The 12,340-nt window shown below is 46.3% G+C and overlaps 1 protein-coding gene across 1 annotated transcript; it reads left to right on the top strand.

Moving 5' to 3' along the window:
- Positions 1 to 2,110: 2,110 nt before the first annotated feature.
- hipk1b (homeodomain interacting protein kinase 1b) lies at positions 2,111 to 11,655 on the top strand. The gene is made up of 17 exons (XM_068742232.1): positions 2,111 to 2,839; positions 3,764 to 3,955; positions 4,063 to 4,244; positions 4,360 to 4,483; positions 4,726 to 4,845; positions 4,989 to 5,075; positions 5,233 to 5,417; positions 5,497 to 5,647; positions 5,776 to 5,962; positions 6,117 to 6,229; positions 6,498 to 6,632; positions 7,684 to 7,838; positions 8,378 to 8,449; positions 8,628 to 8,792; positions 9,052 to 9,266; positions 9,356 to 9,468; positions 9,854 to 11,655. Exons 1-17 carry the CDS (start codon positions 2,111 to 2,113, stop codon positions 10,310 to 10,312), a joined length of 3,384 nt encoding a protein of 1,127 aa, XP_068598333.1. The 3' UTR covers positions 10,313 to 11,655.
- The last annotated feature ends 685 nt before the right edge of the window (positions 11,656 to 12,340 follow it).

Below are 12,340 nucleotides of genomic sequence, written 5' to 3'. Positions count from 1 at the left end.
AGATAGCCATCACGACTCTCTCCGGGTCAAACCCCCCCTCCTTTTTTTTTGTCCACCTATGTTGCACGTATTAATTGCTTTAGTAATTTATTGTAATTTATGTAAGTTATTTATTGTCATCTCGCATCAGTGGTGTAATTTATTTTAGATTAATTGTTAGTTTGCACTGGCGGTGTAATAACATTTTATTTTTGTCTTTCTAATGTTACGTTGCATCAATTGCGTAATTTAATATTGGATTTATTTTTATTTGTATTGTTATTTGTATTGTTTTTTGTGGATGATTTATGTACGAAGGACTTTCAACGGAAACAAGCCCGCAAGGGCTTTTTTGAAATGCTCCTCTTAGACAGGATGTTTGACTGTACTTGTACTGTAATACATGCTACTGTGTGACTGTACTTGTACTGTAATACATGCTACTGTGTGACTGTACTTGTACTCTAACATTCTATCTAATAAATATATTCATCATATTCATCATCCATCATCAGGGAGTGACTGGAAGTGACGTCAGAGCTGCAGCTGATAAAGACGTGGTTGTTCCGGTGAAAGTGGGACTTCGTTGCTACAGGCTACGGGATTTTATTCACGGATTAGTTATTTTTTAGGCCGCAGATTCGCACGCTTTTCGCGGCTGGATGAGTTAGCGCAACAACACAATGAGACCTCTGTGTCTTTATTCCGAAAACGCGGCGCTTTAGCGCATTTCGCTGCTGCCAAGCCCTCAAGACTGAGGAAACAATGCAGGCCTAGCTAGCGCCGCCTGTTAGCGAACGGGAGCTAATCCGCTAGCGGCAGGCTGCAGTGGGATTTAAACCTCGGAGAAAGAACTTCTTCGACATTGTGACAACATCCAAACCGGTATTTCACTAAATATTCCTCGTCTGTCTTGTTTTTTACACTTTCTACGTGATTTAACGTCGCGTTAACTTTATTTTGAGCTGTAAACTGCTGATAACCATATATTTTTTGCAATGTTAACGGGCTAGCTTGGTAGCATTAGCGAGTTGGATGATATTACACTTGTCGCAGATTATTGGTTTGATCCTTAAAGGGTAGGTAGCGTAATCAACGTAATGATCTGCTATTGCTAGGGCCGTGCACACCGTGGTGATCATTGATTTCCGTCTATAGTTCGCACAGATCCGCAGAGAATCGCCCTTTCGGGACTCAAACTGGGATGTGTTGTTGCTACGAGAAATAATCGTCACGATTTAGTTGAATTTTCCAATAATCGTAAATCAGTTTTATTTAGTTTACAATATCTGGTTTCTAATCATGGTACAACTAGGTTGAAACGTTATCGATCTTGCCAACATATACTAGTGAACGATCAGGCTAAAGCTCTAATACTGAGCCCACCGAGATACTCTTTGGCGTACTGCTGTACTTTATTATCCAATATTAAAATCGTAAATTAAGTTAAATTCCTGCATTCGTCATTATATGATGTGTTATAGCTTATAACATATGACGTAAGTCGCAATCAGCGTTTCCCCAGTAGACTGATAATTTTATCTTTAACTGCGTTTTACGCAATAAAATATGAGCCAATTCAGTGTGCTGAGATGATTCATAGTTGAAGAACATGGATGTCGGTTTTCAGTCATTCAGGTCAAGGTGAATCCGGAAGAATAAATGATAAAGAATCAGTTAGACTAAAGGTTAAAGGTTGGCTGAAAGACAAAACACCCAGACAGAGAGCCTTGTAGCCATTTTTTAATCGAACTGGGAAAAACATATTTGAGTAGGAGGATTTAGACACGAACTATCAGCAACATACAATGCAGTACTGACCTCTATCCACAGAAACTACTCGACATAACCGCTCCCATTAGGGTGGGGGTGGGGCAACGGGCCTTATGAATAGTAACAACTCCCGATGAGTCTTATTGTCCTGGTGGTTTCGGGCCTTCGTAGGAGGATCTGGACTCTCTACCAGTCATTTCGACCTGACCAAGCCTCTCGGATGAGAGCTGGGACACCTTCAGCCAACCTTAAGCATGTCCATGTCTCTCTCTCTTCTTAACATACATGAAGAAGTGACTCGGGTGCTTTAAGTTCTGTTTCGTACGCCTGTGTAATTTGCTCCGATCTCTTTTCAGCTATGAGCTCTCAGCTGCAGGTCTTCTCGCCTCCCTCCATCTCGTCCAGTGCCTTTTGCCGTGTGAAGAAGCTGAAGGTGGAGAGCAATGTTTGGGACGTGTCCACCACCGAGGCTTACGGCTCCATAGCTGGCCAGTCGGCATACACCTTCGCCCCAGCCATGGCTGTGCCGCCCTTCGCACCATCCCTGGTCTTTCCCGCTGCGGCACCGGGCACCAGGGGTCAAGTGGTGGTGCGAGCAGCTGATAGCACTGGCAGTCTTCCCCGTGGATCCAGTCGACGCGTCACAGAGCAACCGACGTCGTCTTCTTATGCTCATGCTGAGATGTCTTCTGAAACGAGAGGCCACCGGCATGGGCAGAAGAGAAAAATTGAGGAAGTTAACGGAGGGAGTGGAAGTGGATGTGGCAGTGTCCAAATTCTGGAGGAGCTTTCTGCTCCTGCAGCTACTTACTCCACCCGTACAGGTGTTGGTGGAGGGGGAACAGGCCAGTCTATACCCCACTCAGCTCCGACTACCAAGAGCAGCAGCTCCAACGGCGAAGGCGATTATCAGCTAGTGCAGCATGAGATCCTCTGCTCCGTCTCCTGCAGCTATGAAGTGTTGGAGTTTTTGGGGAGAGGCACATTTGGACAAGTGGCCAAGTGTTGGAAGAGGGGCACCAATGAGATTGTGGCCATCAAGATCCTGAAGAACCATCCGTCATATGCTCGCCAGGGCCAGATTGAGGTAATTCTAAATGTTCGGTCCTGCTTTTATAACAAAGTTCAAAGTAGACCGACTGGCTTCATTTGATCATTTTTGGCTGTGGATTGAACTTAATGTATTGATGCTGAAATGCTAGCAAAGGCATTTGTTTTTTGCTATGTGCGAGCTTTATTTATCCTCCTGAGACCCAGCCCAGTAACATGCGTCCTCTGTAGTACAGTCGTATTAAATATCAACTCTAAAAATCCAATTCAACAGACGGTATTTTCTACTGGCCACTTTGATAATGTGAAGATGCGTCATATGATCATTATTAATTATATATAACCAATTATTAATCCACGGCTACTACTTTGTGGTTGACTTATAGAAATATGAATTACTGGGTTTTTCAGTGAAATGAAAATCAAAAGTGTGTAAACTTGGTAAAACCAACGCGATCAAAGAATTATGGTAGACACGGTTTCTTTTCTTGGAGGGAGGCTTGGTTAATTTGGTTGAGAGGACTGGGTGTGTAAACAGTTTAAAAAGGATCCCGACAGCTTAACATTTCCGCCGAGGAGGTTATGTGTTTGCTAAATGTACGTTTTCATGGGAAAGGAATCTAAATATATCGATACAATAAATGACGGACAATACTCTTTTGTGTAAATCACAATACGGGGGACTGAGGTGCTCGGCGGAGGCGTTATGTTGCGTGGTAGAAGTGACTGGTTCCGCTGCTAAACTCGGATCATACTGTGGTGTTGTGTGTTGGGTTCCAGCTCCCTTTCAGGTCGCTCACACATCGCAGCTACCTGTTGTTGGGTAGATCAGTTTAAGATGCGCTTGATGCAGCGTGACCTGTGTCAGCGATAGAGAAATGGCGTACACTCCAACTCGCTGGCATTTTCATGCTGTGAGTGGCGATCGCTTCCATGGAGGTATTTGTTTCTCGTTCAATAGGTGGGCATCCTGAACAGGCTGAGTGCAGAGAACGCTGATGAATACAACTTTGTGCGCTCGTATGAATGCTTCCAGCACAAGGGTCACACCTGCCTGGTGTTTGAGATGCTGGAGCAGAACCTGTATGACTTTCTCAAGCACAGCAAGTTTAGCCCCCTCCCCCTAAGGCACATCAGACCCATCTTACAGCAGGTTGGTAAATACCAAAATCCCCTTGTTGTATTTTTATCAAATCTTTACTGCTATTTGTGAACGCCCTGCTTGCTGTCCTGAGTATCATTGTGTGCTTGTATCTTTAGGTGGCTACAGCACTGATGAAACTGAAAAGCCTGTGTCTGATTCACGCCGACCTGAAGCCTGAGAACATTATGCTCGTCGATCCTCTGAGACAGCCGTACAGGGTTAAGGTCATTGACTTTGGCTCGGCAAGCCACGTATCTAAAGCCGTCTGCTCGACGTACTTGCAGTCCCGCTACTACAGGTTGGTGACGAGAAACGCAGCGTTTGTTTAGGCTTTTATCTAAAGGCTCATTTCCACGTGCTCCGATGTCTAACGTTTGCTGCTCGGGTCCTTTTAATCTTCTCTTGCTGTTCAGGGCTCCAGAGATCATTTTAGGTCTGCCGTTCTGCGAGGCCATTGACATGTGGTCATTAGGGTGTGTTATTGCTGAGCTATTTCTGGGTTGGCCTCTCTACCCTGGAGCATCGGAGTACGATCAGGTCAGTACTACCATTAGTGGAGCATATCTTATCTTTGAACATGAAATAAATCGAGCTGATATGCTGGTTGAGGCTGCCCACAGAGAGAACTGCAGCTGCTCCTATATAGAACTCTGAACTGTATGCTGCTAGTTATGCTTAGAAGTCAACTGATTTGTACTGTAGAAGGTATTGCAGGAATCCTTTCATGCTATTTTCCTTGGTCCTAACCACGTATCCCGCATGAACGTTTTTGTCTCCAGATCCGTTACATTTCTCAGACTCAAGGACTTCCTGCGGAGTACCTGCTGAGTGCCGGCACCAAGACCAGTCGCTTCTTCAATCGAGGGCCCGACTCCAGCTACCCACTTTGGAGGCTCAAGGTTAATAACCTCGACCTTTAACTCAATTATAAACCGTGAAGGCATTTTCATACGTCCAGTGATTGGATTGCTTTGAATTCTAACACTCTGTAAGAAATGGCGTTGACAAATAATGGTAATAAGAAATCATTTCCGTTTTCCAGACTCCGTCAGAGCATGAGATGGAGATGGGCATCAAGTCCAAAGAGGCCAGGAAGTACATCTTCAACTGTCTGGATGATATGATGCAGGTAATTGACAAATATTGCACGGCATTTAATCTGAGGTTTTTCCACTTTGAGAAATGTTCATGCTGTGAACGCCAAACGCAGCGTGCATCAAACTAAGGAATCGTTCCACCCATTCTTCAGTGTCTGACTTAATTTTGCCATATTTTCTTCACTCCAGGTGAACTTGTCTTCTCATTTGGAGGGGACAGATATGTTGGCGGAGAAAGCTGATAGACGAGAGTTTATAGACCTCTTGAAGCGAATGCTCCGCCTGGATGCCGACAAACGGATCACACCGACGAAAACCCTGGGACACCCCTTTGTCACAATGAGTCACCTTGTTGATTATCCTCACAGTTCCCAGTAAGTTCATCATCTAAAGAGGTTCTCTTTGGAGGGCGGGTGATGAGTGATTCTTAATGTTTATGCTATCTGTCTCTAGTGTTAAGTCCTGCTTCCAGAACATGGAGATCTGCAAGCGCAGGAGCTCCTACGATAGCAGCAAATCCCTGTACTCCACCAATGCCGTCCCCAACGCTGCAGCAGGCAACCTCACGGTTACCTTTAGTAGCCAACTCAACCAGCATAACCAGGTACGTCTCACGTCCTCATTTCTTACACATTTGAAACGAATATAAACTAATCTGCTGCTTTCCATGGATGCATCTGTTACAGAATATAATCCAGTCCTCAATCTGTGGCTTTTGATTTCTGTTAACAGGTGCCTTCTGCAGGGGGAGCAGTTCCTTTGCTAAACTACCAGCCAGCTCTGTACCAGCAGGCAACGATCAACATTCCCGGGCTGGCTCAACAAAGCGTTCCGATTCCAAGTCGTCCTGCTGGTCTGTGCAGCCAGACGGAACCCTTTCAGCAGACGCTCATCGTCTGCCCACCCTCCACTATTCAAGGTAAAGAAGTTACGCATCCCGGCTTTGAGTTTCTCAATAGTTTCCAAACAAAGTGATTTAACTTGGATACGGTCGGATGGATGGATAAAAAAATCGACTTGATCATCAAAGTCTTGATGTTACTCATCAATAAGCTTGCGTGTGACTGTTTCAGGGCTACAGCCATCCAGTAAGAGTTCCACTTTCCCCGTGAGGATGGAGAACCCCATAGTACCTCAGAACCAGTCGGCTCAGTCGTTGCAGATCCAGCCGAGCATGCTCACACAGGTACGACTCCCTAAGATCTGCCATCGCATCGCGGCGTCTGAAGTGTCCATCTGGAGGCTGGATGTTTGATGCAGGGGACACATCCGACTCACTAAAATTAGAATTAGGAATACTGTTTGCACACAGCAGAAGTAAGGTGTCCGGCCGCCCGACTTGTGTCTCTCGTGCAATCGGTTTGTTCTGCTTTGTCCCCTTTGTCGGAGCCGATACGGCCTTTAAGGACTCGTGCTCTAACCCTCCCCTCCCCTATCCTTCCTCCCTCCTCCAGGGTTCCTGCACACCCTTGATGGTGGCCACTCTTCACCCACCCTCAGCAGGCATAGCGCCCCAGTATTCTCTGCCCCTCGGGCTGGGCACCGGGGTGGGTCGGCCCACCCTTCTGGAGCACACAGCCACAGTGCTGGTAAAGCAACGATATCCCTGAAGAAAGCCTGGCACATGCACCCCCCCCCCCCCCCCCCCCTCTTACTAACCATGCCACCTCTCTCCGGCCCCACTCGACCTTGTCTTTTTATTTGTTTGCAACATTTCCTGTCCCTCTGTGGCAACTTGTTTTTGTTCATCATATTCCAGTATTGTTCCATGGTGCATCCAGATGTGTCTTGGTTTTCCGAATCGTGGTTGGTCAATGCTTGTTTTGTGGTTAAATTGAAAGGTTCTGGGGGGGTTCTGGAGATGCCAGTATCCCTGTGGATAAAGTAGTCCTTTGTGACTGAATCTGACTTGACGTGATTAGCAACCTCTTTCCAACCCGAAGGATACGCCCTCCACGCTGCTCATGCACTTTCATTCCCCTCGCTCGTAGGTGTGAAGGCATGGAGCGCATGTATCGCTGCAATGGTCTGTCCTGTCCCTCCTTCAGAAATGGGGATCGCAGCTGCCACGCCCACTAAAGTCCTGCTCTTTGACACATCTCTTTACATTTCAGCACCAGAACACGTGGCCTGTCATTCCCAACAGATTGTTTGACATCATCGAACTAAACAATTTTTTTTCCTCAGTGTTTCTTCTTTAGCAGGCGCCATCGTTTTCAAGATTCAAGATACTTTATTATCATTAAGCGAACGTGATAAAATTGTGTGAAGGGCACGGCTTATGGCACTCATCGGAACATAAACGAAAACCACAATCTCTCAAAGCAACAATGTATATACACAGAGAGAATGAGGCCAGACCGATCTGTTTACACTGCTTCGTTCCTTTGTGCTTTGCATGATATCATCCTGTGCATTTTCCATTTACATTTATTTGTTGCAGGGCCAATGCTGTAATGTGGAATGGCTTGGGAAAGGTTGCTCGCTTATCTGGCTTTGTCTTTTGCCTGTAGAAGAGACGTGCTGATGTGTATTTATCCTCCGCATGGCTCAGTTTGTTTGGCCCATTCCAGCGTTCATAATTTTTGTTGATGCGATGAGTATTACATTCGCTGAAGTTTTCTTTTTGTCTTCTCTCAGCAGGCCTGGCCCGGTGGCACTCAGCAGATCCTCATTCCGTCGTCATGGCAGCAGGTACCGGGTGTGGCCATCCACAGCGCTGCTCACCAGTCAAACGTGGCTGAATCACCTCTGGAAACACTTGATGCTTCCACACAACAGGGACACAACTGGAGGTGGGGGAACCAAAGAACATTAAGTGGGGGGGGGGGTTAGCGTAGCATAAATAATCTCCATCCTGTTGCCTGATTTACGTTGCCTTGGTGATAGGTTGTATTTCCTCTAACATCGACTGTGGGCTACACGGCGCGTAATGACTATAAATGGAGCGGATTGTATTAGAAGCAGGTTTTTACTTCTCCCAAACGCTCTCATCGATCGTATTTTAGTACAAAGCCTCTTGGCTCAGCTTCTGTTTGCCGTGTTAAAGTTCCAAACCAGTACACACGCCAGTACACAAACCAGTACTTCACCCATTACTGTGATGCAGTCAGATATTTAAGAATGATCAGAGTCGGCTGCTTTGTTTTTGGTGAGGAGGGACTGTGTGCTTGTCTCCTTTTCACACACACACACACACACACACATGCCGACTGTCCTTCTTCAGCAACTCACCCTCCACTTCTTATTCTTCTCAGGTCAATGTACCTCATACTCGTCTCTCTAAAATCTTTGCATAGAAACTAACTAACGTGTTTGGTCTTTGCCACATTAGGAGCACAGCCCAAACCAGGACCCTGCAGGAGAGGAAGAAGGTGAAAGGCAGACGTGGAGAGAACAGGAACAGGTTGGTAGCGCCCCGGGCTTTCCTTGGGGGTTCTAGCTACTGTGACATGCAGCTAAAAACCTGCTGCTGGATATTTTGTGATCAGCGATACACATTCAAGTTTCTGTTACACTTGAAATCAGCATTGCTTTGAGGGGCTCAGCTGATCACTCGCCTCCCTCTGTTCCTGTCTGTTTAGGGGAATAGCCACTGCATCCTTAGTGAGTAGCAGCGGCGTGACCCCAGCCAGCGCCACACTGTCCCAGCCGATTGTGATCTCTGACACGCCCAGCCCGGCCGTCAGCATCATCACCATTCACAGCGACACAGACACGGAGGATGAGCGCAAGTTCCATCCCGCCAGGTGAGCGTGAAAGCGCTCGAGTGATTTTCTGTGCTAGGACTTATTAGGTCCTATTGATTAGTTATTTAATACATATATATAAACTTTATTACAGGCTCTAGACCCAATAGTAAAAACGTACAACACAAAAACACATATAGATTTGAAAGTACCTGAACAGTATTTGTTTCCAAAAGTAGATCATATCTGGGAATTATCCTCCAGTACTTTGATACACATAATCGTGTACTCTGAAATAACACGCTTGAACTGTTGTTAGCGTTTGCATGAGCCAGCGGACTAATGTCATCAGCTGCGTGACGGTGCACGACTCGGACTCGTCCACCGCGAGTCCCCTGACTCCTCCGCCCCGCACATCCAACCAAACCAGCACCACGTCCTCACGCCAGACCAAGTCTCTGGCAGTGGTGGCGCCTTCAGTCAAAACCCAGGGGCCTGAGAGGGGGGCGGTTTCACATGCACGCGTGGAGACTGGTGAGAGTTGTTGTTGTTGCTCTGTCAATGATGCCTTTTAATTTTGGGTGTAAAACTAAAAGAATTGCGTTCCATCTTTGACTTTACAGTGAACTACGTAAAGCCCAAGAGGTCATCCAACCATCAGCCCTGTAGTTCAGGGGGGGGCGTGGAGCGTCACGGACCGGTGCCAAGCCAGTTGCACCCCTTAAACCTCAGCCAGGTGAGCCTCTGCTGGTTTCACGAGAGAACTTCTGTCTTTATATTTGTGTCAAGGGCGTCATCAAGCTGCTCGGAGCAGGAGGGCGGCGGCTTTAAGCACCCGATACTCTGTTTAGTGAATTTTGTGTCTAAAAAGGTGCACGGTAGATTCACATGAACAACAGTCGACACGCCGTTGCAGCGGGTCAGAGAGAGAAGAGAAGGGACCTGAGCTTCCTGGGATGTAACGTTCAAGTCGAGTTGGAGACACAAAGCTTCACGGATATCGAGTGCTGATTAGTTAATAAACGTGGAACGCTCCGTTTGAAAGTGAAGCCTCGAGAGCGAGCGTGTCGGTCTTTGTGTGTTCATCAAACATGATTATTGTTGATGTCGCTCCTCTTCAGGTTCAGCCCGTTGTTTCTTCGTCTCAGGAGTGCGCCCACGGCGACTCGTCTTTGCGCCGCCAGCAGACATTTCCTCCGGCTGTCTCGGCTCCTCATTACGGCTTCCCGGAAGTGTCGGCCCTGACCGCTGCCTCGGCGCCCGGTCCCGGTCTGTACACGTACCCGGCTTCCACCGCCCTCTCCTCAGCTTCTCAGGCCATGGAGCAGCTGCTGGCCCGCGGCCGCGGCAGCCACGGGCCCTCCCCCTCCACCTATGCAGCGGTGTACAGCTCGTCCTCGTCGAGGAGGGACTCGGCCAGTCGTAAGGATTCCGTCAGTAGTCTTCTGCACGGCCTCCCTGCGGCCTACCAGCATCAGTTTGCCACTGGCTCTTCTTACGTCAATGTGACGACGCGGGCCGACGCTTACGGCGCCTACCAGCTGAGCCCCCGGCGTCTCACGCAGTACCCCTACCTATAGGAGGCTGCACGCTCCGAACAAAGGAACGTGAACGTATACTTCCCCACATACTAGTACAAAGGGACTTTTAATCTCTATTCCTAGTAGTATAACTGTTTGTTATGCATCTAAGGCAGCGTTTCACCTCCAACCCGTATCACATGCGCGTGTCGTTTGGTATCATCTGATATTGTAGATTTTTGTTCTTATCTTACCCCCCCGGCGTATCCACATGTATAAATAATGTATTGTGGTAAATTTTACTCCTGTCTGTCTTGAGGCGTTGTGAGAAGAGAGATGATGCTCCTGTCACACACTGCGATGACCTTTGAACCTTTAGACGCCTGACTCACAAGGCTAGTACAAGTCTAGCCGATAGTTAAAAGTCGTTAATTTTTAATGAGCCTTGTTCAAATGTTTTCACACTAATCCAATGAGGCCCGTTTGTTTGTGCCCAACGCAACAATGGCTCTCTCTTAACCATGTCTGCTTATTCTCGAAAGGCTTTTACCATATTTAAATCCTTTGCTAGTGTGACACAAGAAGAGGGAAGTCCATGAAGACGTCGACTATGGTAACGGTGTGATAAGAACCGTGATGGATATACGTTTAATTTGAGTGTATGTGTGTATGTAGTGATTTGTTTGTTTTATTCGCGTCAACTGAGTGTTGAATGTATTTATGAAGTACAGAGGAGTGGGAACGCCGTTGTCAGGAGTGACATGAAAAGCTTTTAATTTAAATGGGAAAGGACCCTGACTTTCCCTCCTCAAAATATGTTTCACGTGGGCTGAAAGAGACTCACCTGTGAACCCTGACTGTGTGATCGATCGATGGCCAGTTTTTAATCGTTTCATATTGATGGGAAAAAGAATTTCTTTCCTGTTATAGCCCGCCTACACTCGGGATGGCTCCATAGGAAGTTACGACAAACTATCCACACTGCTGTACAATGACTGGTGAGAATCATCAGCGACGGGCCTTCTGATTGATCAACCTTTGTCTAATTTATGAAGTTATGTGTCCTGCACTTAGTCAAAGGTGGTGCCGTTCACTGAACACACTCAATCATGTCTGAATATAGATTGTCAAACGTCTTTTTCACAAGGGATAATTGTGCGATTGCTTCCACACCATTACTTCAACTGAGAGACTTTCCTTCCACCGTTTGTGGTTGACGGTTGATCTTTGGGTTTGTGGGGTTTGTGTTGCTCGGAAAGTCCTCCCTGTTGTGTTTGATTTAACTTTGTGTTGTCTAAATATTTAACTGTATGTCATCTAAACATATTATAGTCAAGAGGCTATTTGGTAGAACTAATTCAGGGAAAAAGAAAAAAAAAAAAGATTTAGCTAAAATAATCCAATCACTGTTTTCAATAAATATTGGAATATTTCAGAATGGTTTGTCTTTATTCATTGATCACAACCCCGAACTCCCTGTCGATCAGTTATCTGTCAATTCATTCTGACAAACTTGACATAGTTTTTGTCTCCATTAACAATGGGAGATGGGAACGCCGCATATTGCTTGTGGGAGGTTCCCAATGTCACGAATACTTTACAACAAATTCCATGTACAGTATTCATTATAGGAGGGAGGGACTGAAATGTCTATCAAGAAAAAAGAAATGAAAAGCAACAGATTAATGCTGCCAATCGAAATATGTAGAAACATTTATTTTGACTTTGCGGAGCAGGACTGTTAGCACCAACAGATCGGTCGAGTCATGTGAGTGTTATTCGTAATGCTTTGGTGCTTTGGATGCAGAGTTTTTAATTAGGTTTTAGGTTGAATCTGTGAGTAAAGACCCCAAAGCAGTTATTTCAGGTGAGGGAAGAACGTCTGCTGTGAAAGTTGTGCCTCGTTATTATTGTTCTGTCTGAGCTGAGAGCAGAATTCCACCCTTAAATGGGATTCTTCGGATCATCCGCCCTGATTGTAAATCTTTTACATGCGAAGACACTCATGGTTGCCAAATAAAAATATTGACCTGAAACATGTGGCAGTTAGGGTTAGAACGAGAGCAAGTCCAGCAGCAGCTGTAGCTC

The sequence above is a fragment of the Brachionichthys hirsutus genome, chromosome 8 (assembly GCF_040956055.1).
Source record: "Brachionichthys hirsutus isolate HB-005 chromosome 8, CSIRO-AGI_Bhir_v1, whole genome shotgun sequence".
Taxonomy (NCBI): domain Eukaryota; kingdom Metazoa; phylum Chordata; class Actinopteri; order Lophiiformes; family Brachionichthyidae; genus Brachionichthys; species Brachionichthys hirsutus.
The sequence above is the reverse complement of the archived record's forward strand: the minus strand, read 5'-3'. Positions and strand labels throughout refer to the sequence as shown.

Coding starts and splice junctions, on each gene's coding strand:
- hipk1b (XM_068742232.1), top strand. CDS start 2,111: ATGAGCTCTCAGCTGCAGGTCTTCTCGCCTCCCTCCATCTCGTCCAGT. Junction 6,230..6,497: donor AGCCGAGCATGCTCACACAG/GTACGACTCCCT, acceptor TCCCTCCTCCAG/GGTTCCTGCACACCCTTGAT. Junction 9,469..9,853: donor ACCCCTTAAACCTCAGCCAG/GTGAGCCTCTGC, acceptor GCTCCTCTTCAG/GTTCAGCCCGTTGTTTCTTC.